Source organism: Monomorium pharaonis, chromosome 8, assembly GCF_013373865.1.
Source record: "Monomorium pharaonis isolate MP-MQ-018 chromosome 8, ASM1337386v2, whole genome shotgun sequence".
NCBI classification, from domain to species: Eukaryota; Metazoa; Arthropoda; class Insecta; order Hymenoptera; family Formicidae; genus Monomorium; species Monomorium pharaonis.
The window spans coordinates 21,132,310-21,158,690 of NC_050474.1; the positions used below are offsets into that span (position 1 = coordinate 21,132,310).

Consider the following 26,381-nt stretch of genomic DNA (forward strand, 5'->3'; position numbering starts at 1 on the left):
GGAAGAAGTCTCTCTCTCTCTCTCACACACTCGCTCTCTCACTCAGCATACACTCGGACTCGTGGTTTCGCCTGTAGCAATACGAAAAGGAAGCCAAGAGGTAGGTGGCCGGATATCCGACTTAATGATCCTCCTTTATTAGAGTAATTTAAGTATCTAATTATTATATGGAAATTTCCCTCGGGTTGCAAGGACCCTTGATACAATTTTTCTTGCACAAGTTCGGATCTACCTCCAGGGCAATTCGCTTTTCTCTCTCTCTCTCTCTCTCTCTCTCTTTCTTTCGCGCGCGCTCTCGCGATCCGGTCTCTTTATATTGAATGCTTTAAAAGTTCACCGGAACTTTTGTCTTCTACGTGTAAAATTAACCTTCTTTCCGCCCGCTTGGCCCTCTTCTCCTCGCGATCGGAGAGAGGATCTTCCTCCTCTACCTGCTTCTAGTGGCGAACATTATCCCGATTATGTCGTCCGCTATATTATCATGATAAGATCGCTGACGGACAGTCGGTATAATGCTATGTTTAACGATGTCGTTAGTGCGATGAAACCGAAAACTTTCTTTCGCCGCGTCACACCGCTCGTGTACCTAACCCTCGTGTACCGGTATCACGAATCTCGTGATACCAACCAATTCGCAATCTGTATTTTAACCAGCACTCTGTTCTTGTCAGAAACTTGGATGCTCACTTCGAGGTTCAATTAACGGAGAAGAAAAAGAACATATGATAACCATACATATAATGATCAATTTACGATATACACGGAGCCCGTATAAAGTACAAAGTTCGAAAAGTGATCAACAATACCAATTTATAACGATGTATTGTCTTCTATTATCACAAATTTTTCTAAGTAAAACTCGCAAGTCACGAGAGGTGTCACATGAATTAATATTTATTGTTAATCGATTATCAAGAAAAAAATAATTGAAGAAACATTTTGTCAGAAAAAAGCAATAGAATTTAAATTTAAAAGTTTCCTAAACTTTTTCCTGAGTATCAATAAAATCACATAAAAATCCACACTTTTCAAGAATAAAAAATTAATTTCCTGATAATTCCAGGTTTTTTTTACTTTCCCGGGCGTAATGTACGTATATATAATAAACGTTCAGTTAACTAAACTTAATCAAATTATTGAAATCTGGCGATAAATAATAAACACAGTGCAACAAGTAACTCACTCACCGACCGATGCGTCGCGTCGTCGTAGCCTCATTTTTCTCTCCTTTCCTTCCTTCTGCTGTAGCATGTGTCCTTAGTTTTTCTCGCATTGTCACTGGCAATCACGCGAACCAGAAAACACGCGGGGGGCGATCACCTGTTTGATTCGATTAAATCCCGATACGCGATTCGCGCGCAATATTCACTTGATATACATAAAAGAATGGAGACACGGAAACCGTGGAATTCCGACAGATACTTCGATCTCACATACCTCCGTGTTTCCGCGATGAAACTCTGAGATTCTTGCCGAAACTTTAAAAGTAACAGGGAAAGGAAACGACTGGTCACCTTGGTGCGCTTTTCAACAAAAAAAAAAAAAAAACTTATCACGATAAAATACAAGCTGTCGCTTTTGAAATAAGTACGTAATCAGAAAAGTAAATGCTCATTCGGGGGAGAGAGCGGTGGTTTGCAGAAGAGATAGATCAAAATTTCGGTGTACATATTTCGAAAGCACATAAATAGAGGAATAATTTAAGTATACAATCAAATTCTTTTTAATCAGCATTCCAATGTTTGAAATCGTATTAATGAACAAATTGTGTTTCTTTCAATTTTTGTTTAATTCAAATTATTTTGATTAGATCCGTTTTCACTTCTTATTATTTAAAATCCATGTCAGATTTTCAAATCAGTTTCAAACTATCAGAAAACTGCGCAAGAAAACTTCGCAACGCGCAGATTTCTGACAGTCACAACTAATTTGAAAACACGTAGGAAAACTTTAAAATTTTTACATTTGTCTTTTATTCTCCCTGAGAAAATATAGTCACTGTGCTTATTCGGGATAATTATTGAAATAATATTCGGCACACGGCACGTCCGTTTTTCTGTAAACATTTAAAAGTTCGTTAATAGTCGAAGAAGTTGTCAACGAAGCTACGAAAAAGAACGGAAAAATACAAGCAGACTGTTGCATAAATTTCCCGAACAAAACTTTTACGAGGAAGAATTTAATAATTGCCAAGATAAATCAAGTAGATACGCATTAAAAAGAGTTGCGTACTTCCTTAAATTTATAATAATGGAATTAGCCGCTTTATGTATCGTTGTTATAAAGACTTTCGTCAGTTAGTTACGTTTAGTAAAAGAGAAATTGGTAGAAATGGAACGCGTGCTGTCTTTCTCCTATACCGGAGACTCGCCACAACGGCGAATCATCGGAGTGAACAACAGCGCGAATTGGACCATGAAAATCTCCAGCGAAATCCAGAGGACAGAAGATCAGGAGAGAGAGGAATATTCACCGAAAATTTCAATCCGAGTCAAATGCGCAGCTGCATTTATACGTTTCGTTGTGAGAGTCAAAGCGCGCGCGGGTGTCCGTGTGGTTGTCGATACCGAAAGGAACTTTGTAGTCGACATAGTTGAAATACTTGCGTGTACCACGTATATGTGAAAGGCAGAGATAAAGAGCGGGGAAAAGAGAGATAAAGACCTGGATTTCGTAATATCTCGAATACGTAGCGGAGTATTTCATTGATGGCGGCGTATCAATATTGAATCGATAAGTAATGTCGCTTGACATATTTGAAAGCTTCGAATTGCCACGCTAACATACACGCAAATCCCTATGAGATTCTGAGTAATGGACTTTTAATCTTTACATTCTTCCTATTAATGTTTTCTATGCATTCCTACGCGTGAATTGCTTTAAATTAATTATCCTAATTAATGTCTTATATTTATGATTAAATTATAATCGTATTTAATTGTTGGATCACAGTTAGATATTAAAGAAATTAAATAAGTTAAGAATTTTGGTATTTTCATTTCTCCATGTATTGAATTATTTTAATTATGGAAACAAGTAGTTATGAAACAAGAAACAAGACTGTTTAGTTTAAAGTGAACTGTGTTCACCTAATATATGCATCTAGTAAATAATAAATTAAATTTCAGTCCAATTTAATATATTTCTTCAATTAAATTGTCTAACTCCATTGTTTTACTTAAAGTAACAATATATAGTAACAATAAAGTAACAATATTATAATTAAAAATAATACAGAGATAATCGTTAAAAATAAGAACATCAAAGGATTGTTTAATTTTCGGGAACGATACAAAAAAAAATCAAGAATATATTGACAATTATCGCGGAAATGTTTCCGAGCCAATCAAATTAATTATCACCGTAAATTGACAATGAAAAAAAGTCACGTTCGACGTGACGCGGTTGTAGTCGTTCTACGGTCGTCACTTAGAAGGAATTAATTGCACCGAGCACAGAAACCACCGGGTCGAATGTCGAAGGTGGCTTCGCGGTATCGATGCCAAAGCCTCTGTCGGAGTTAGTCCGAAAGCCGCGGAGGTTTCAGACGGGCTTCAGGAAGGCGAAACGGACGATAGTGGTCGCGCGTTACACCCTAGCGTAGAAGTGAATAATGCAACGCATCACGTTGGCGAAACCGGCGGGCGTTGGGCCACGCTGCCGTTGCAAATCTCATCCGCCGTGGGCGATCCTACCCCGGATCTGCCTCCGTCCGTTTCGAAATTCTGACGTCTGCCCGGTATTCCGCACTGTCGCCGACAATCTTCCCAGGACGGTCTTCCGCGATCGTTCCGTGTTTATCGATATTTCATTACGTCCCACGTTCCGCGGAAGGTATAATATATATTCGCGAGGTGTCACAGGCGACGTTGCGATTCAATTTCAATACGCGCTTGTGAATGCACCGTGAATTCGAAGAGTGATACCTCGATAACGCGGAACGAGAATAAGAGGGCGTTTTTATGCCGTGTGCATCTCACCGCGCGCACGGTCCGATAAAGTCTATATATTTTTAAACGAGGAGAGGAAAAGAAACGGTAACGGGTTTTTCTCTCTTCCTATCAAAATGAAGAAAAGCAGAAGGTTCTATGATATTAGAATTTAGCGGGCAATATGAGAGAACGGGTATATGGTGCTATTGGGTAGCTTAGCCTTTAAAGAGCCTGAGAGGCACGAAGAGGCTCTTAAGCTCAATATGGTGTAAGCGTTAAGCCATAACGCGAACGGATGGCTGATGATTGTCCAGTTCCAAAGCCGTGGTGGCCACGTCACCGAAGTGACAACGCCTCACTACATGCCATGCCACCTTATTAACCATGAGAAATAGCCCGCGGTGAAGAAATACGGTATCGATTTTATTTGCTTATGTGAATCTAAGGGTCATTATTCAATTTTTTTTTAATTATAAAAATTGGTCAATTAATGACGAGTGCGTTTACGAATGCTTTCAAACTTGCTATTTTATGGCTGTTGATATAATATTTTACAATCTCAATTGTAGTTAAAAGAATTACTGATTATACTGAAAACAATCAAAGAAAGTTACATCATTATTCAATATTTAAACAATTCATTATCGTTATTAACAATGATAGTTTTATACAAGAGAAAAAAGTTATTAATTTGAGTATTTTTCAATTTAATTAATCTCTTAAATTCAAGTATTTATGTATTTCAGTAAAATATGTAAATGCTCAAATCAGAGTTCAAGTATTTTATGTATTTGAATTAAATGCATAAATACTTGAACTGAAGAAATGTAATCACGTTGAAAAATTTAGTCCAATAAACATTTATTTTCAATTTTACTAATAATATTTCGCGTACAATTGAGTCTTTTTTAACTACTGAGTTTAAATAAATCGCCAAACTTAATTGTCAATTATTAAATCGTTGTCAGACAGCGGCGTAAAATTGAAATTCAAAACCGTAATCCTATGTTCGCGGGGGATCGCAGAGGAAAAAAGAAGACTCGGCCTTGCCCATGTTAGGACGGCTGTAAATAATCGTTGCTGTCAGCGTATACTATAGTTTATAGCTAATTTAACCACATTTCTCTCTTAACGTGTACGTATATGCACATGCGCTTAGGCTAATGAGTTTGTAACGAGAAAAGCGACGTTGGTCGCGTCGGCTCCTCCACCACCGAGGAGAGAGACGGAAGCTTCTTTATTTTGCACCCCGCGCGTTTCTCGCTCTCCCTCCCTCCCGCGCGCGTGGATTAGCGATTCCGCTGATCGCGAAATTGCGATGTTAGCCGCACGCAAAAACGCGTTCTGTCCGAGCTCCGTCGACCGATTTGGGAAACTTTGCACGACAATTCTAACGACGCATCTGAACTCATTGCAGACGAAAAACACGAACTGGCGCATCCATTCGGAACATTAAAAGGGAAGACTCTCTCTTTGTACGCGTTCTGAACAAAAATGCTCCATATTGCGCGCTACATTAAATTGTTTTATCGCTGCGTTACATGCAAAATCAAGATGAAAATAATTCCAAATGTGCCCGTTTCAACATTTTGTTGTAACATCTTCTTTTAAACCTCCGTCATATCACTTTTATTTAACCTTTTTATTGCATTTCAATCGATTTTTTTTTTTTTTTTTTTTTTAAGTAAAAGTTTAAACTCTCGAATTATTTGCCGATCGATATGCGCTACAATTGCGCCGGAAATTTCGAGAAATCTCCGTGAATAATGTGCTTCCAGCACACTTTTGCAGCAAAAGTTACGCGTTCCGGGAATACAAGGGTATCCCACAACCGCCGCACGATACTTTAATAGCATATTCTGAAGATTAATTAGAGTCGAAAATTCTAATATGAAAATGTTGAGAGTCGCAATGAATTTTTCTTTTACAAGCGGTCAATATTGTCGCAACGGTTTCGCGTCGCGAGCAACGAAATCGTACGTGTAATAATTTTTCAGGATTCGTAATTGCAACGATTCTAATGACTCGAGAGAAAATGTTAGAATAGCCAATCGGTTAAGTGGCAAATTTTATTACCCGGATAAGCGTTTATGTAGCGCGAGACTCGGCAAAAATTCACAAACAGCACGAGGAAACATACGGAGAGGCGGAATATTCGGCACGAATGTTCTTGGGAAGTATGTCGTTGACTTTGTGACGCGATAAAATGGCCTTATCCTTGAAACGCTCGTTTCTTCGCGGCGTAATGACGCGTGATGTGTACGAAAGATCTCTGCGCGCTGTCATCACGCATCAGACCGGTTCGAGACGCGTCGTCACATTACTCTACGACACGTTGACACAACTGGTTGTTTCGTACGTCTATTAGCGTCATCGTTTCTCTGTTGTATCGCGATCGGCATTATCAGTCCGCGCTATCGTTAATTCTGCCGACGAATTTGCTCTCAGTGCGGTTTTTTTTTCCGTGTAGGTCCCCAAACGGGCCAACATGAGACGAAACTTTGTTATCGCCGAATTACCGCTCGACACGCGGTCGCGACACACCACGAATCACCGAATGCGACTATTCGCCGAGATTACCGAAATTATCGAAGCAAATATTCGTGAGGATTTTCAGATTACATTCGCGCGCGAACCGAGACCTTGAAAGGCGACGGCGGAGCAATTACCCCGATAGCCAAGTGTCTTGATGTTGCAGTTATGTTGCCAACAATCGTGCGGTAACTAATTTAGACAAACTCGGAACAAGGTGGGACAGCATTATAACTGTTAGATTGAACTCATACACTGAAAAAAAAAAGAAATATATTCAATAAGAGGTTATTGCGGGCTGCCAATTACAGATATACTCAATACAATAATATGTGCTATTGCAGTATCAACATTGTACTTGCATTAATAGAAAATATTATTGTATTGAGTATTTTATGTAGTTGGCAGCCCGCAATCACATATGTTATTGACTATATTACTTTTTTTTTCTGTGTATGAATTCTATTTTTAACAATGGCAAATTGATAGCAACCTGTCAGCATTAATTTGTTATCAATCATTTGTTGTTGCCATGTTGCTGTTATATTGCAAACAATATAATGTATTGCTGACCGTTTCTTTTTTTTAAATGTCCCCAACTGATTACATGTATAAGTAATCATGTTGCTGAATTCGTAATGTGTTTTATTCCGATGTCAACAAATGTATAGCAAATCTATAACAACATATACAACACATTAGTTTGCTCAAAATGCTACATCACGCTTGGTTATCTAGGTATATGTGAAATAAGTTATCTTATAATTTATTTATGACCGGGCTTTCACTCGTGTAAAAAGTAGATTCTCACGAGCTTTGTAAAAGTTCAAACGAGAGACAAATTTTTTTTCGGAAACTACTTTTCACGCACGCGTGATAATTATTTCCGGAAATATTAAATATTAATCACGCTTTAAGCGCTGCAACTGGTGCACATTTATATTTTTTAAATAAACGTAGCTACGACACAGTCTACTACAGCTTCGCTCCTCGTATTGGTAAAAGTTAAGAAGCACTTGTAATTTTTAATTGAAGAATGAACCTAAATAAAAATTATATCGGATACACTACAAACAATAATCTTGCAACTTCAATAAAAACTATATGTGTGTAAAAATTAGCTGAGATAGATAAACAATTTAAAAATACTGCAATATTTTATATGTAATACCTAATCTAACAGACTAAACTGACAGAAGCAGAATTTACAAATTCTATACGTGGCAGCTAACATTCTAGCAGAAACAAAAATTAACGTTACATTGACATCAAAAAATCTGTCGGTAGCAGCAAAACATTTTTTTTTGGTACATAAAATATAGATGTATATCAAGCTAAAAACGTGCCGGAGCTAAATGTGTGTCCTCTCTTATACATTCATTATTTCAAGATGAGTAGGCTAAAATAGATTATAATCTATATTTAATGTTGAAGCATATTTAAGCATTGATTTTGATGAGATATATGCGCGAGAAATTTCTATTTCAATTGTTGTCATTTTTTAGACGTCTTAACATATAATAAAATATTAATTGCATGATATAACAATTATCGGAGAAATTTAAGATAACTTGCTAGTATTAATAAAAATCAAATATATTAAATATTCAAGAAATACAATTGAGAACGTAACAATGACACTGCAATATATTAATTATATTATTTCGACGATATACTTTCTGATATAAAAATTAAATTATAAACTACTTACTTAATGAAAAATAAAAATTCTAAATTAAATTAAAATTATAATTAAAACAAAACAATTTAATTTAATAAAAAAGACGATAATTATTAAATATATTTCATTTTATAATCAATAATCAATAATCAATTTTGCTTCAATTCTTTGTAGTCTGCTCGGCTATACTTATTTATTAAAATTTGATAAATACTTCTTCATGAATATTATAATTTGTTTAGATTTGTAAACAGATTTAAACAAATTATAAAATGTCTCAAGTGATCAAATTTCTCTATTTTTTGATCGCTCGCAGTTCGCAAACCTTTACAATTTTAACGTTTTTGTAACAGGATTAGGCTGTAATTAACCTTTCGAGGATGCGTTATCGAAGCACAGTAATTATGGGGCCTCGCGCGCAACGTATATTTTATTTACATCAAGCTGATTTGCCGATTCGCCGTGCCGATTCTCGTAAGGGCAACGCGGCGCACGCACGTCGAATGCAGAGTAGCTTTATTAGAATATTCGCGATTAACGCAGTAGAGAGTGTATTTGCGCTCGACGGAGCACCTCGCGTAAATCAAAATTGCGTGAAATAAAGGCTGCCTGTATTTACGACGGGAAAATTGCTCTCCCGCGTTTTAGACGAATATGATTTACAAGATAGTTTTCAGAAACGCATTAATCCCGGAAGTCGGGAACTACTACCTGCGCACAACACACCATACCACTCCGGTTGCCTCTCGCGAGAGCATGATAACTCTCTCCCGCGGAGTGAGTTTAAGAAATGAAAACCTAGGAGAGAAAGAGAGCGCGCGCGCGCGCGCGGGCGCTCGACGAAATGGAAACCGGGGAGAGAAACATCGAGTGCTCGTGAAGAGCATATAATTTGCTAGAAAGCCGAAAGCCGAGGGACTTCGCTCGCTCGAGAACTTTCCAGGGGAGTGTTACAAGCGGCTACGAATCTTTTCCATTATCAAATTAGTTATCAATAAAAACCACAGGGCGCGTAGGCTCCTCCTCGTGCGGCACTGTCAATGCGTTTTTTAGATTAAAACTTTAAGTACCCTCCCGAAATTTATCTCAATTGACACATCGACGAGGAACGCAAAGCCATCTTTCAGCAGCGCTACGAACTGAAAGGCAACGTACTTTACGGTATCCGAATATCCTCCGCGTTAACGCGTTACGTTACTCTATTTTCCGTGGACCTACTTTTTTTTGTTCGTACCTCGTGGACTAACGAGCACACCAAGGTGATTGCCGTTGTTCGCGATATTCGTTTCCGACGGGGCAAAAAGATGCGCGATCGCGAGATAAATGACTTCGTGCGTTCCGACGAGACTGAGGTACTTACCGAAAATTCGGAAATAACAGGCGAAACAGCGAGGACCATGACGATGCACTTTTCAGGAAGAGAAACTCGCCACGACGTAAACGCTAGCGAGGCCTGGACATCTGGTGCACTTTTCAGATCTTGATTAATACGTCGATTAACACGTCGAAACGAAGAACGCGGAGGAACCACCATCTTCACCGGGCGACGGGCGAACTGGAATGCGTCACGTGTGCCGTCGAACGCGACGCACTTCACACGATACTGAAATCCGGCGTACTTCACAGCCGACGTGACTTGCATTTTTCTACACCTCGCGCGGACTAACAAGGACACCCCAGAGTCACTGCCCGTTGCTCGCGATACTCGCTTGGGACGGACGAGAAGATGCACGATCGCGAGATAAATAATATGACTTTATGCATTCGACATCGTGTCTCCCGACAAGACCGAAACACCGACAAATTTCGGGCAGCCGCGAGGGAAGGAGTGAAGAGCGGAGGGGGGGGGGCAATTCACCGGCCACTCGATACGAATAACTTTTCGAGAAAAAAGACTGGCCGCGACGTAAACAAGGCTCGAGCTCTTAATATCTTAATCAGTTTCTATATCGACGAGACAAGTAATGTGAAAATCTTCTGGACCGACGGGCTACGAATGCTACGAACCGTAACGCGACGCACATTCGAGACATCGAGTGCACTTCACTTGCGACACCGTCACTGTGTTTTCGTAGTCATCTCTCAAAAACACGGCACACTGTAATAGACGGGATGGGAGTGATCGCCCCGACGGAAAAACGCGCGATCACGGAGCGGTAAAATGACACAACCTCACGCCCGTGTCCTCGCGACCGAACTGAGACGCGATGCGTGGGGAGGGGGAAGAAGGATGAGGCGAGTCGCGAGCTCGCGAGTCGCTGATTGGCCACTTCGAGAATCGACGTTTTCGAGGAATCGAAAAAAGTCTCGGCGCGTGCCGGCGCGTGCCTCGGCCTCGCTCGAACGTTTTTTTTTCCCCTCGGAGCGACGGAAAACAAAACTTCGAGCAGCCGTCAAAACACACTCGAAATCACACGATAAGTCAAACGCGATTTCCTGAACGCAACGTCCTTCGCCGACGCGATCAAAAGACTCACCGAAGATTGAAAACAATGGGCCACCTCGCGGCTTCCGAGAAAAGATTAATAGCCGTGACCTCGCCGAGACATGAAAAATGTCTCGATATCTCAATCCTGATGACGTCAAAAAAAATTTGCAAGCGACGAACGCCCGGAATCAAGGCAGAATCCGGAATACAAGGCAGATCACTAATAATGATTAAAGCCTCGTCTACAATAATTTGTAGTGCGACTTGCGACAGCCAATGAGCGCCTAGTTTCTAGTTGAAGCTCGACAGTCATTGGCTGTCGCAAGACGCAACTGGCTGCTTTTTTTTTCGAAAGCAGCGACGAGTTGGCTAATGTGCTTTCCAATAATAAATAATTAATATGAATCATACCGCAACTTTTTAAAACACGAATATTCGTCAATCGCCATGGTAGCGCTAAATTGTGAAAACAAATCTAAACTGAATAAGTTTAATTGTAAAAAATTAAAAGTTACAATACAAAAAGCAAGTTACATCGCATAAAACTAAATTTGACGATTGTTTTTCGCAAAACCTCGCTTATTACATCAGAAAGTGCAGCGTAAATTAGGAAAGAATATAATGTTGTTAAATAAAGGATAAAATTGAGTTTAACAAAAAAATAAATTTAATAAATCTAAAAGACCGTTGCCTGAAATAAAGGACTGTCCTTTGCAATAAAGGACGAATAGCCACCGTATAAATCAGGCGACGGAGACGCGGCCATCGCGGCGGCAGCTGCGGTTTTAGTTTCGTAGTTCGCCGTAAGTTTTCGTTAGCCGGGAACGAATGGAAATTAATTTATGAAAGAGCAGTTTACTCCCGATTCCTAGCTAAGTAAGAACGCCGTCTAATGTTCGAGTTTACTCGACTTATCCCGGCTGCCCCGGCTCGTTCTTTCAGACATAATGACAATTGGGCGTCGCCCGATTCATTAATGGTCGTATAAAAGAGAATCGCGATCTATGGCGATCGTTCATCGAATACTAAATATAAGCGAGTTAATATTGTTGATTATTCAGTTCTAATTGGCTCGAGTACTTTTACTTCATTAAGAAATTAATGCAACGAAAGATGAAGCACAATTGTGATAATCCCGTGATGCATTTCTTATGGTTTATCTGCTACTGTTAGCGTTTACAATTGTTATCCCCTTTCCTTCCTCTCCGCGCCCTCGATAAATTATCATTTCCCATTTATTTTTAAAATGCGCTGAATTGTTGAAAATTCTTTGTATATTCTAAGAAATTAATTTAATTAAAAATAAATGTGTATTAGTATTATTCTACGCGAAAGTGCTTTACTCACGGGCTTATCATCGAATTAAATACCACTTAATTAACCGTGTCCCAAGCCACGTAATTCATTGCGTTATGTCATCGTTCTCGCGGATCTATTCGCGGAACTCGATTAAAGCGAGAGTTCGTTATTTACAGGAATGAAATTACCCTCCGTAAACATCGTAAGAAGAATCCTGCAACGTCGTAGAGTCTACCGTAAATAGCGGTGCAAGCAAATTTTTTGAAACTATTCGCGTCTAACGAATCTTCGTCTTCCACAATCACTGACTGTATTAAACATACATATGCGTACTAAGAATAAAAGGGTTAATTTTTATTCTTAATGCACATTTATATGCAATACAGTCAGCAACTGCAAACGAAAATCCGTGAGACCCGACAGCTTCGAAAATTTGTTTTAAATTATAATCGAATATTTTTTCTGCCGCTCAATCGTTATCAAGATCATTTTTTACAGGTACCGTTCTTTTTTTTATTATTGATTATCTCTGTTAAAATATCGCGTCACGTGTTATTGGTACACGCTACATATGTCGGAGTCAGGTAGGTGAGTGTCAGGGAAATAATCTCGAAAGTCGGCGACACGTTTCAAGGGAGAGGTGATAAAATGTATTAAAGCTCAACGCGAGCAATTTGCGCGAAAGATTTGTCGAAGTAAGCTGTGCGCTTTGGCTTAGAAAAAGCTGGCATTTTTCAACGCACGCTTCATTATCTTCGAAACCGGAGTAGTTTCCAGTCGGTGGAGCACATTTATATCGCGGTGCGCACCGTGCTCGCGCGTTAAATCGTTGCCTTTATTCAAGGCCCGACGCGCGGCTAGTCATTTATCTCATAAAATCAACCGGTCAGCCATAACGTCATAGAACAAGTTAAATGCAATCACGTAAATAATCTCGTTCTATTTCCATCGATGAAATCCGCAATAAAAGCTGATATTACGCGGCAGGATCCCTATGCGCACGTTATGTACATAACGGCTGTAAAATAATTGGCTTAATACAACTACACAATATGTTTTTGTTCCTCCCCTAGATTTATGGACCCACTATTGTAATTTTATTTTTATATTATTAATTTAATCTTCTAGACTGTATTTTATCGCACGTCAAGCGTAATAACGGCGAAAACGGAAACTGTTTGCATGAAACTGTACAAACGGTACAAAAAATAGAAATTGGTGTAATTATAACCGTATATTTGTACACGAGGAAGCTAGAAATTACTCCGCAAATATTTTTTTCCCCCTGTATTATCAGTATCGCGACACGCTCTCGAGGCTGGATAAAAATAATTGGAAGCACGCATTAATTACCGCATTCTGATGCGGTGAAATGATTTATCTCGTCGGGGGCGTCTATCCGGAAAACGGTATACACGGTTCGAGGCATTCGATCACTCGTGAGATGGCCAAGTAACGAATGGCATGCTAATCCGAGAACGTTACGACTCTTCGGCGAATCGTTTCGAACTTTTCGAATTGCAACCGGTTCTGCCTTGCCGGTTAGTAAAGAGCGGTAGTATGTACTGCCTCCTGGAAGTAAAATCCACGAGAGAAACTCACTCCACCAATAAGAATGTTTTCGCAGAAGTTCACCCGGGCGATCAGTGTATACTTGCGATGTAAAATAAATCTCGATCTCACCGCGGACTTTGATCCTTTCCTCAATCTCCGACGCGAAACAACACCCTTAATCAGAAACAGAAAGTATACGCGTGATGCGCGATACCTTTGAATACCCTTGAAATATTTTATTAGGGATTTATCGTAGGGCCGTATTTCTATCCGCTGTACGTATTACAAATCGTATTACGAGCTGCAAAGCTCCGGGATATCCGCCACGTCGCGAAAAAAAAAAGCTGCGATACTCGCTATGTACATATAGCGGATTTTTGGGGTAACGTGTAAATTCGCAAAATACGAGAAATGTGCGATGACATGCGGAAAAAATTCCAGGATAGCGCGGAATCGCGCAATAAAATATTTCCAAGGCGGATTTTTGCAAATCGAAATTTTCGACATGACAACACAAATGGATGCGCGTCATATTTTTCGAATCTTAAAAAAAAAAAAAATGTCTCGCAAGTAAATTTGCGAAAGTCGTGCTGCTACAGCAACGGCGCGCCGTATCTCCGTGGAAAAAGGTCGATCTCGATTACGACGACATGCATTTTCTAACGTGGTTAAGGATCAGTCGTGCGTGCATCTGCGCGCGACAGGCATTAGTACCCTGCGTTTTACAGTATTGGATGCACATTTTAATGGAATCGACTGTCCTACACAACCTGGCTGCTGGCAGCGAGGAGATCCCTTCGCCTCCGACATCAAATAAAATCGTACGAGCCATTTGCCGAGCATGCACCGTTCTATCTCCAGTCGTTGTCACGATCTTAAATGAGACGGCCGAATGAAAAACACCGCTCGCGGCTACCGAAGGAATAACTGCCGTCGGGGGATGAGGGGGCTACGCTTTCGCTAGCTTCCGGTTTGTGACCGAAGTCGATGACTCGCTTGCACGAAAATCAACCGAGGGGAAACGGTACGAACGCGGAAAAGGGAAAGACCGGAAAGCGCGGAGAGAGGAGGAACGGAGAGATCTTGGAGAAGCTCTCGCGGATCCTGACGACAACACAGATGCGAGTGTATGCAGCACGGTAATCCCGAAGGAGAACAATTTTATTTGTTCCATCAAGAGCACATTCCCTTTCCGCCTCTATCCATTCTCGAACTCGATTCTCGGATCACCCAGTCAAGCTACGCTACTCTTTCCTCGACTCGGTTCGTCTCGTCATCTGCACGTGATGCATAAGAATATCCTCTTACATTTCTACGTGCATTTTCGAAATGAGAGCGTTTCCGTCTGTATTTTATTACCGACGTTACCTTTTCTTTTTTTTTTTTTTAATATTAAAATTGATCCCTTCTTCATTGCGCTCGCGCCCCAGATATGCCGTCCAAGAATAGCTCGCTGGGATACAAAATGTAAAAACAATGAATGATCAATGCCGAACTCGGCAACTCAGCGAGTACGGTTTTCGCATCTGCATCTGCTCGTTAAGCGAAGTAGAAGGAATAATCGTGACTCGTTAGCCGCTACCGAGATTCCGCGAAGGTTCCTCCCTATTCCTCCCTCTCTCTCTCATTCTCATTTTTCTCTTTTCCCTCCTGCCTTTGTCTCTCTCGCGCGCGCTTTGCCATCTCGTTCCCTTTCACGCCGAACCGCGTATCCCGTCATGCATATGAATGAAACTGTTTTGCCGCGAGCCGAAAAAACGTCACGCTGTTAAACGACTCGCGCTTATTCATAGCTGCAGTCAACCAACACCGTCCCTGCTACCACCCCCGCGGTGAAGCTTCGAGAGACGATAATTCGAAGCTCGTTCCGGGCGTTCCCTTTGGGCTCTTTGTACGTCCGCGATATCGTTTCGAAGAGTGGCACACGTATCCGCCACCCTCTCTCACCGATGCTCGTTCATCAAAACAAATCGGCGACCCTGCCGACTTAACGAGAAAATAACTTGGTAACCGTGCAGTGAATAGTCTCTAGACCGCAAGCACGCAATATTTATAAAATTCAACCGCAGCTTGAAAATGCAAACTGGAAATAATTAGGAAGTATGTCTTTTATTATTTTTCATGGTTACACGGTCCTGTATTTTCATCGTAAAGTATTAAAATACCTGCATCGCACATGCAAGAGTTTGGTTCTTTTATTATTTCACGAGACAAAATATGGAAACTTTTGTGAAAACGAGCTACTAGATCGACGGCGGCGAATAATACGAAAAATTTATTTTCGATCATCCGCCCGCTTTTTTCTCCTTTGCGTACGTAATTCATAATTTTTTCAATGCACACTTCACGAGAATCAGAAATGAGGCAGATATGAGGATCGATCTCGTAAGTGAAAATGTATTCAAGAGGTGCGTGCGCGTACGCTTCTATTGCAAAGATTTGAAAAATGTTCATTTTAATGGTTGACGTAACGTGAATATTGGTTACTACCCAAGTGTTACGTGCCCGGAGTCTCGAGTAGAAGCACGTACGATAGAATGTACACATACATCATTATATATCTATACAATATATATATATATATATATATATGTATATATATACACACACACATATATATATATATATATGTATGTATGTATGTATGTATGTATATACACATCTTGTAAGATACGATACGAATACGTCGCTTAATATCGGGCACGGTGAAAAATGTAAATTCGCGTCATCTCCGATCGCGAGCGGTACATTGATTCCTTCGTACCACATTGTCGCGTCGCACAAAGTTCACCCTTCGCGCTCGCGGCGAGTTATTATACGCAAACGCGCCCGCCCGGTTGGGGCGTAATTTCACGTTGTTTTAGCGGCTTGGGCAAACTTTTTAGTCAAATTGAGTAACGGATCGTGCATTGAATGCAAATCACCGTGACATAACACGCGATAGGGCCCCCGTTTCATTTCTCCTTCTTTTTTTTTGCGGTGAAGTTCGGCGGCCAAACTTATGCCGCTTGAAGTTATGCCGCGCGTACTCCCATGATTCCAGCCGTCGTCGTCGCCGTCGTCGTCTATAGGATGCCGAGGAAAAGTTTGCTTTTGACGCGGTGGGTTGCACGTGACGAATTCAAATCAGGCGTAAATACTTAAGGCAAACACTCCACGCGGGGGTGGTGGAGGGGATGAGGGTGCGACTCGGTTTTAAAATAAAGCATTAGAAGCTCGACGAGCGACGACGGGGTTGTTAAGAAGGGTGGTGTTGCCACCCGGACAGGTCTGCCTTTCAAAGTTCACGGCAAACTTTACGTAAACTCACCGAGTTTAGTAATGAACTAGTTCATTGAACGCAAATCGGTAACCACAATGAATGGGTCATGGATATTTCGATTGTCTAGCGAAAATGCCAACATCGAAAATCGATCGCGCAAAACCGAAATTTCGATTGTTAAGTAAACGAACTCAGGCTTTAGATAAGATAACGTAAGACAAATAAACTTCGATTAGATAAGATATCTCAAATTAAATGTAAACTGGGTTTAAGAACCATCAGCGACATTACGTATATGCATCCCAAGGGGACTCGTTACAATTCGCGTGGGAGAATTTAATTTAGTTTGTCCCGGGAGGTGGATTCATAACGATTTTGGATAACATGTTGTCATCATCACAAAAGCAATCATGTACGAGTATATTAATTTAAATATTTCCGTACCTCAATATCTATGATTAATTTTTAATGCAATTTATTATCTAGATTATGAAGATGTATACGAACTATTCCAACTAATTCAATTTGATTCGGATATGAACTTCTACAATTCAAATTCAAATTGTTCGAAAATTTCAAATAAGAGATACAAATCACATATATTAATTTTATAAAATTTATATTTTAAAAATGACTTTATGTCTTTCTGTAGACTTTATATAATCAATATTATTTTTTTATATAATATTCTTAATTGTCTTAAAATTCAGCATGATAAATGTTGTCGATTAAAAATTATGTTTCAACAATTCGATTTGATTTGACTCGATTCAGATAAAATTTTGTTCGGCTAGATTCGGATTCGAACAAAGAAATTCAATTCAATTCAATTTGATTTAGCGTCAAAAGCCTTGATTCGCACATCTCTACTAGTTTATTTATTGGAGCTTCTTCGTTTTTCCTTTCAATGTTACTTAAAAACGGTTAAAGTGATATTTTCTCTTAATGCAAAATAAGTAGGCGATCGATTTAATATTTGTCTCTGATTTCAAGAACTTGAGAAAATAAAATTGTAGAGCTGTAAGAAATCCCAGTGTATCGGAAAATTCTTTCCATATATATATATATATATATATATATATATATATATATATATAATATATATAATATATATAATATATACAATATATAGCTAACGGAGCTAAAGGCAATATAAGAGCGGCAAGTAAGTTCTTTCTCTTTTTTAACTCACTAAGAACAGAAGAATCGCATTCGAACTTTTATATCTCCTTCGATCAGATACAATAGGAAATATCTATAATGTATAACTATACGTTATTGTCACTGATGTTACTAAAAGTAAAACTAGATAGTGTTATTTTTCATAATGAAAAACTAAGATTTAATTATTATTAATATAAAATATTTTTTAAAAAGTATTAAAACAAATATTTAAAACAATTTGTTTAAAATAACAGAGATGTTATCCAATGATTTCACAGCGGTATCCCGTAAGTTAATTAATAATGTGCTCAAAGTTTATAAGTGATAAGCAGAATTTATAAATTTAACGAAGATAGATCTCCCGAGTAATGAAACCAAAAGTGCAACGTAACCGTCTAGATGGACCTTATTGGTGCAGTACCAAACGGCTTTAGTACGATACAGAACGAGTTTTCAATTCACTAATGACATTCGGACTAAAAACTAAAGAGTCTTAAATCTCATATATTGTGGGAAATTTTATCATTTTGTAATTTTCTCTTTTAAGATTAATTATAATAAAAATACACACGGTTGCATTATTTAATTCAAACTCACTTTCATAAATATGAAAAATTTTATCGAGCGATGTATAGACAGAAATATGTATAACCGTTTAAAAATTAAGAGAATCATTAGATAATCAAATTTAAGTACGTGATTGTGTGAGCAATAAGAAATAAATACGAATAAGGAGAAATAACGACAAAATACGATAATTAATTATAATTAGAGAAAAGCGAAAATGTTATAAGACGAGACGCGATGAGATTTAGGAATGATAAGGAAGACGATTGAATTGAGCGAACGCGACAGACCAAATCGAAAGCAGACGCGAGAAATTTGCAAGTAGTACATAAATAACAAAACGAGACTGTTTTATTATAGAGTCGGTTATTTTATCAGATTTTTATAAGAGCGTATTAATAAACTTTCTTTTTTAGAATATGTGCCATACCCTATATATAAAATAATTGAAAGAAAGCTGAAAGTAATTAAAAAATGTATTGATTTATCTATTCTTAGCCGTTGGATCTAATGTTATATACCCCTTAATGTGACGTGAGTTCGGATTAAAGGAGCTTCCGTTGTTAATAAACGTCAGCGTTCTGTATCATCCAACTGGGGTTATTCCCACGGAAAGTACACATCTACGGGAAGCGCAAGAGAGACGGAAAGCGATTAAAAACATTTCACCACTTACCTCGCACGATGAGCTTGATCACAGCTTCCGGCGCATTCCGGTTGTTCACGAGACACTCGTACATACCGCTGTCGGAGGAGGTGACGGGATGCAGCTGCAGCGAATAATTTTTCAACGACAGGGACATTCTGTTCTGTTCTGTTCGCCGCACGACAGTCGTGCTTCTGCTCTTGTACTCGAGCAGCCGCATTCCGTTTGCCCGCCACTCGAGCATCAACACCAGCGAATCCTCCGTCACCCCGGGACAGCCTAACGTGACGTTCTTCCCCGCTTCCACGACGACGTCCTCCACCAACGAATTCATCGCATCTGCGGACATAGATCCTTTCGTTACACTCGTCGTACTCGGCGAACGTTATCGTTGCAATAAAAACAAACGCGATCGCCGGGCTGCGGCAGGAATGAGAATCGTGGAAACGTATCTAGGTCTAACGTTCAGGATTCACCTGCGTCAGGACAATTTCAACGCGGAGCGAATAAAATCTGTGAATGACCGGACGACCGATCCTTCTACTTTACAGCATGTCACTCCTGGTTCCTCGTAAGACCGGATGTAAAAAAAAAAAAAAAAAATTCTGACCGCCACAGGGCCCGCGTTGTCGATCGCGTCAATTTTTCTTCTTGCACGCATACTTTCTCATGTTCCATGAAAAATTTCAATACTCTTAAACGCGCGGCACAAAGAGTGATCTTGTTGCGCATAACGGCAAACTGCTTCGCAGTCCGCTCGCGGATAAACGCTTGGAATCTACTTGAAGGGATTAATGCACGCGCTAGTACCGCCAACATCGTGGCGGGATAGCTTCCGATCGACTTTTAAAATTTCACGCGGCCGCGCCGGATCGTAATTTGCGTTGCAAAATATACGACGCCCTAGCTACTACTACACGCGAGAATAAGCCCCACGGTTACGCCATATTGCATCGCAGAGAATCGCCGAGTACCTAGGCATCCAATTTTCTTTCTAACAAGTTCAATTTTTTTCCCCTCCAACCGGGAGTACCGTCGATGTACATACACGCCCGCGAACGTGCTCCCGCCACGCACGCATTGCTATGTCGTTCTCTTCCTCCGGCACCAACCACGGAAACACCGAGTTGTCCGCGGAAAATCTATGAAAATCCATGCACGAACGGACGACAGACCGGGAGTTCGCGCGTGATTTCGTAAGCACTACAGACACACCGTATATGTACCGCGTGTGGATATGTGCGCTCTCCTGTATCGCGGGGCGAACTGTCGATCGTACGTGGCGAAACCGCGCGCCGGACATCACGATGCGGTAGGTCATCGTGAGGTAATTCACGAAGGGATTCCCTCCGCAATCTCTGGAAAGCCCTCGGAAAGCTTACGCTACGCGGATCCCGCAAAACGGTATTCGGATCACGCGTACGTATTCATACGTGCATAAAGTGCAAGTTCGAACCTTGCCAAGCATGCTCCTTTGGCGTATCCGGTCTCTTTCTCTTACGATCGACGTAAATCACAGCTCGCCCTTTGAGCTACATCGTTGGACGTATAACTACACGACGACGTCCCCGTTCATCCACCTTTGCCTAAATTTGATAACAAATTTGTTGCAAAATAATATTTCCTAGATCCTCGAAAATTCTCGCGATGAATTTTCTCTTCACATTCTATTGAATTATTCCATTCGTTTTCTTTTCTTTGATTCCTTTTTAAAATTTAAATGCAAAATACATTTTGCCTCGCTGACTATATTTCTTATATTTATTTTTATAGCAAAATGTTTATCTCTCTCTCTCTCTCTTCCCTCCACTTTATTTCTTTAATCTTTAAAGTAAAAGGGATATTCTGATTGCGTTTTCACGAATAACAATTTTATTTGATTGATGGCCTGATTCGTCAAAATTATTTAAATCTAGCCGTTTTGTATCAAAGAGAAACTGATAGATTTGATCGTCGTATATTTTTCGGATATACGTTTCTGTCAAAATAAATGAGATTTTTTCATGATAATGACATTCATAATCAATAAAGTGCTCTTATAAAATGTGCCAAAGACTCCCATTTTAGCTCATTAATCAATAAACCCATCATAACTCATTCCGATAGTTTAAAATAAGACATTGAATTAAATAACGCGGCTACTTATTAATTATGAAATATCAAATCAAATCAAATTGTTCAATATAAATATTCTTAAATATCTAATATGTCGATTACAAATTTCCCTTAGCACAGAAATTCGTACTATAAATATATATCGAAAATTAATTACATAGTTCATTTTCCTTCTTGAAGTCATGAATGCGGATGGCTGTCTTATCATATATATACACATATATATACAGGATGTTTCACGTTAGGTAAGAATGTTAATAATAAAACAAGAAGCTCTTTACAAAAATATTTTCAAATAAAAATGACATGTTCTATGTATACGAAAGGGAACAAATAAAATTAATTTTCGAAAAACATAACTCTTCAAGCATCATTTCAATTTTTCAAAAGAAAATTATACGATTTTCTTTAAATATAATATGATTTTTCTATATAAAAGTACTAAGATAGATTTACCAAAAAACCGTTTATAAAAGTTTATACTTTATTCTGGCACATTTCGACATAAAAATATAAAATATCTTGTAGACTATTGATTTTTTCATAACTTTACCTTAATATTTTTACATGCAGAATTAGAGTAATTGTATTTAAAAAACACATACAATTTTAATGTCTTTTCTCAAGATATTTTATCGAACCAATACGTTTGCTCGTCCTCTCTATGTGTGCGTTGCATATATATAATTATACAATATATATATTTATGTATGATATCGATTCAGTTTTAAAGTAAATTTCTTCAAACGTAACGTCTAAGTTGCTCACGAAATGAGTCGACTGGGAAACGTTTCGTGTCGGAAGATACCTCAACGGAATTTTAAAGCATACATTGCTCCTCAAAGCTTCCCATATACCTGTAAAAACTCGAACTACATGCACTTGCCCTTACGGTTAACGTCGTTGCGTTTCATCGCCAATCCACGAAACCGTAAGGAGTATGTTGCAAACCACGTTGGCTCTCGATTAGCTTTCGACGAAATGCGCTTCTACGAATAAAAAAAACATGCGCAGGGAAGATTAACGAAAATGCAGGTCGAAATGAACGTTGCTGCGACACAGCGAGAGAACGCGCAGCGGGAAAGTAATCTGCAACTGTTAACGACGTCGATCGTTCCGATAGCCGCCGCGCGATGCGCGACAAGAGGGAGGGGGCAGCAAAAAGTGACGAAGGGGAAACAGAAAAGAAAACGTCATAAACGTGGACGCGATCGCGCGATAACGGTAACGCGTTCGCATCGGTTCCGTCAACGAGAATCACCCGTCGTTTGTGCCCGCGACGACATTTCGACGAGGCATTCGCGGTCGCAGGGCGCTCGTAAAATCGACACGGCAGATTGCCCAAGAAAATAAAACCGTAATCGCGCGTGTTTTGGCGTACGGCGGTTGACGATGAAAAACAGAACATAAAAAAAAAAAAGGCCGCGAAAGAAATTCCTGGACAAAGGCGGACATCTCTCCTTCCCGCGAGCCGAATTCGCGATCGCTATCGAGCGATAATATCGAGAGAATCGAACAAAAGGGTTTCCGGTTGCTCGCATAATTTCGCACGCCATTTCGTCGCGAATTCGGAATATTAACGTCGTAAATTTTCACGAGCTAATAACTAATCTCTCCTTCGTCGACGCGATTCGCGCTCGAAAGCCCGTGTTTAGAGACGTCGATCGTGCGCGAGAGCTGTGCAGTAAAATAATAGCAGTCGAAGAAAGATGCCGCGCTCCGGCGCTTATACGTGTGCATACAGTACTCCGTGCGAACTTCGAAGTGTAATCGATATAATTTAACTGCGCGAAGGGAATGAGGAGAAGGAGAGAAGCAAAAAGAGAGAGAGAGAGAGAGAGAGAGAGCGAGCGAAATGGGACGAGGATCTCCGCGAGACACACGCGGAGCGCGTTTCCAAACTTCGTGTCGCCCACCCTCACGTGACGCTTCAACTCGGGTGGTCCATTTCGCGCGTAAGTTAACATAATGTGGAAAGTTTCTCGACGGTGGATAACGCCCGCGCCGCCGCGCGACGATCGTCGTGACGGAAAAATACATCGCGTTCATCCCCGATCGTGCGGCGGTGCGGTTTTGATCGCGTTCGACTTGCGCGCGTCCTCCCCCATAGCGCGGAAATGAAATTTCGCACGCGATTCTACCGTCGTATCTTCGAGGAGGGAGGAAAAAGAAGCTGCTCCGCACGCGAGAGTTTCCGAACAACTGCAGCAACAGCGGCAACGGCGGCAGCCGAACGCGCCTCGTTACTTCTCGAACTTTATCAAAAGTACGTCGTAAAAAGTTTCCATACCGATTACCGCCGCCATGCTTACGAAAAACCATAAATTTCTCCTTTCCCCCAGGATGAAAGAGGGCTACACGTGACGTGGTAATTTTTCGAAATTTCACGGCGCGCATTGAACGTTTTTCCCATTAGATCGCTGAATCGCTGAGGAAATTAATGTTAATTATGACAAACAAATCCTGCCGTAATGTCTCGATTCGCAGCGAGACTCGTGGAAAAGGTAAGAATATATATTTACGTTCGCCGACTGCGAACTGTCGGCCAATTATTTTATACGGCGCTCTCGAGTGCGCTCGTTAATTATTCCTTACAAAGCGATATTCGTTATACTTCCCTAGGGGGATCAGTGGAAGCAAACGGCATCTTGAATCCCGCATGGGCCTTGAAATTTGCTTTAATGCTATAGGAATATTAGGAGGGAACTTAATGCGCGTCTCCATGTCGGCGAAATAGGAGCCTTTCAAGCAGCTATCCCTTTCGCCGACGTCGTGAAAGAACCTACCCATTATCTCGAATTCTGTTTAGCAAGTCTCCGGCGGGATTCAGAAAGAAAGCGCGAGCCACGTAAACTCACTCCACGTAGGAGTAGGAATATTACAACGGTGGTTTAATAGCGGCGTCCCTTTTAAATAATAGAACGAATCGTTTAACGCCTTGAGAGTAGTGAATTTAATTAAAAAAAAAAAAAGTGTGTGCCCTGTCTGTTCATAGAAATTCCTCGGTTCGTGAAATTCCTCGGTAGTTCCGGGGTATCCGGTGCATCTTGTCGTCCTTATTTCACGACGCGTTAAACGTATCGTTTTAACGTTGCCGTGGCAGAAGCCGCGACAATCAGCATCGTCGACCTGCGGCCGAGTCGCGCGAAAGGCCGACCTAAAAATTGAATTTCATCCTCTTTTCCCGTAGGTAGGAGACCGGCTCGGTACGCCGTAAATTAATTTACGCAAATCTTCCGCGGGCATGAATTTTTCCAGCACTAATTTCCCCAGAAGCTACCACGCTCCGCGAGATACGGTCACACGGTCGAGGCAAGCCGTTACCACGGTAATTACCTTCCTACCTTCGTTCCGCTTCGTCTTTTTGTCTCATAACCAAGTAACTATCTTAATTGCTTTTGCTTTTCTAACTCTGGATACTGCACTAAGTCCGACTCGTTTTATACGGCGGAATGCCCGGCTGCCCCCAATCCCCGAAAACCTCCCTCCCCTGGTCACCATTGTCGTTAGCGACTATCCGCGAGAGCTGTGTCCCACCCCCCTCGTTCCGGGGGTCGATTTAAATTCGTTCCCCTTCGCCGTTCGCGCCTCCATTCGCTCTTCTCACTCTCTTTCCCGCGTCTCTTATCACTCCGTAACCCGCAAACGCCGATATTTTTTCATTACGCCTCCGAGGTCCTTTGTTTTTTATCGAGATACGACGATAACATCGGAACCTCCGCGGAGGAGTCGGAGCGATGGTCGCAAAAGGCAATCTTCCTAAGAGAATCTCAAACGGTACGCGACGTCGTCCCGTGCCAATTTTCGCTCCGTTAACCATCACACTGCGAGACGACGACCTTCGTTATTTCCCGTGAAAAATTTCTCGCGCGGGAAGTAAGACCGAGCGTCGCCGTCGTTCGTTCGGCACGAATGAACGGGACCGTCGATAAGGGCGTAGAACGTAAATGGTTTGTCGATCATTCTCTAATCGCAGTTTGCAATTTTTATTTAAAAGAAAAGCACAAAACTTTCTGACACCTTCGTTGTAGTAGCGCGGCAAAAAATAAATAAAGATGCCGGGGAGTTGCTGTAAAAGAGAAACGTTATTAACTCTTCGTTACAATTAGAGAAAATCTTCTTCCCCTCCGCCAGAGACTTTTAGGATAAGTAGGATTGGTTAGAGCGCCGTGATGGGTAAAAATATCCCGCAAATTCACTCAGACTTTTTCATCCCGCTTGCCGGGCTGCCTTTCTTGCGCGTGGTAAAATCGCCGGCAGGGCCGACGCAAAAGCGCACGATTCGTCGCTCCGGGATTTCATGCCGTTTTCTTGCCGGTCATCAAATAGATAAGCGCGCGAAGCGTAACGCAAGTCTTCTCCAATTTTATGAAAGTAGGAGGATCTTGATACAGTTGATTGCCTTTCAGAAACTCCTAACATTAGTCGCGACAGACAGGGATTTATCGCGAGCAAGACAAGCCGGTTTTAATACCAACTCCCGAGAATTATTACACCGACAACTTATTAGCTTACAACGCTTGTGCCACCCGCACCTGGTAACAACTTCTCGAGTACTGTTACAACGTAAACGGCGCGCGTCCCAGACTCGCGCTCGCTCGAACTGTCCCTCTACGTCCGCCGCCCTTTCCGCCTTTCCTTCTCCTCTTATTTTTCTTTGCTCAAACGAATATGAGAATATGTACATATATAATCCGTAGATTAGAGAACGCTACGCGATATTTCCTCGCGGTCGTGATCGGATGCGCTATCAAGATCCCCATTTCGCCAGACGGCACCAGTGCTGACACGAGAGGTAATCATCTGGCAGCGGTAAATAACATTTTCATCGAGCGGTCGATCTGACAATAATAAGGAGGTCGCGCGATTATTTTCCTGGAAAGGCCGCGCGCGTTAGACGGGGCCGCCGCGCCACCGCTGCCGCCGGTCGATTAATCATCGGTAGATTCCCATCAGCCGGGGCATATTTGCACGAACAAATGCTCACCGGGGGAGAAGAGTTCGTCGCGCAGCTCGCCTCGAATTTCTGTCTACGAGAGAGAGAGAGAGAGAGAGAGAGAGAGAGTTGAAATCGTCGTAAAATCCACGAACGATTCCTCCACGGAAACCGTCCGTGTCGACGCGCAAGTACGTAAACTCCCCCCGTTTAATCGCTCGCTCGGTCAAACGCCCTCGTTAATTACTTCCGATTTAATTAGCGT

General features: G+C 41.0%; 1 protein-coding gene and 1 long non-coding RNA gene across 9 annotated transcripts in view; one reads left to right on the forward strand and one right to left on the reverse strand.

The window, feature by feature from the left end:
- LOC118647166 overlaps positions 1–1,548 on the forward strand; it is a 30,911-nt gene extending 29,363 nt beyond the window's left edge. The window contains exon 2 of the long non-coding RNA XR_004964473.1: positions 9–1,548. This is a non-coding gene — a long non-coding RNA (uncharacterized LOC118647166). The remainder of the gene's footprint in view (positions 1–8) is intronic.
- Positions 1–26,381, reverse strand: part of LOC105836922 (tyrosine-protein phosphatase 99A) — a 282,921-nt gene that overhangs the window by 167,530 nt on the left and 89,010 nt on the right. For 7 of the 8 annotated variants that reach the window (XM_012681300.3, XM_028190075.2, XM_036291454.1 and 4 more), the window contains exon 3: positions 19,096–19,404. In XM_012681300.3, coding sequence (XP_012536754.1) covers positions 19,096–19,399 — 304 coding nt within the window. In that variant the 5' untranslated portion in view covers positions 19,400–19,404. Of the gene's footprint in view, positions 1–1,187; positions 4,625–19,095; positions 19,405–26,381 lie in introns of those variants that run through there. The other variant, XM_036291455.1, reaches the window with a different exon arrangement.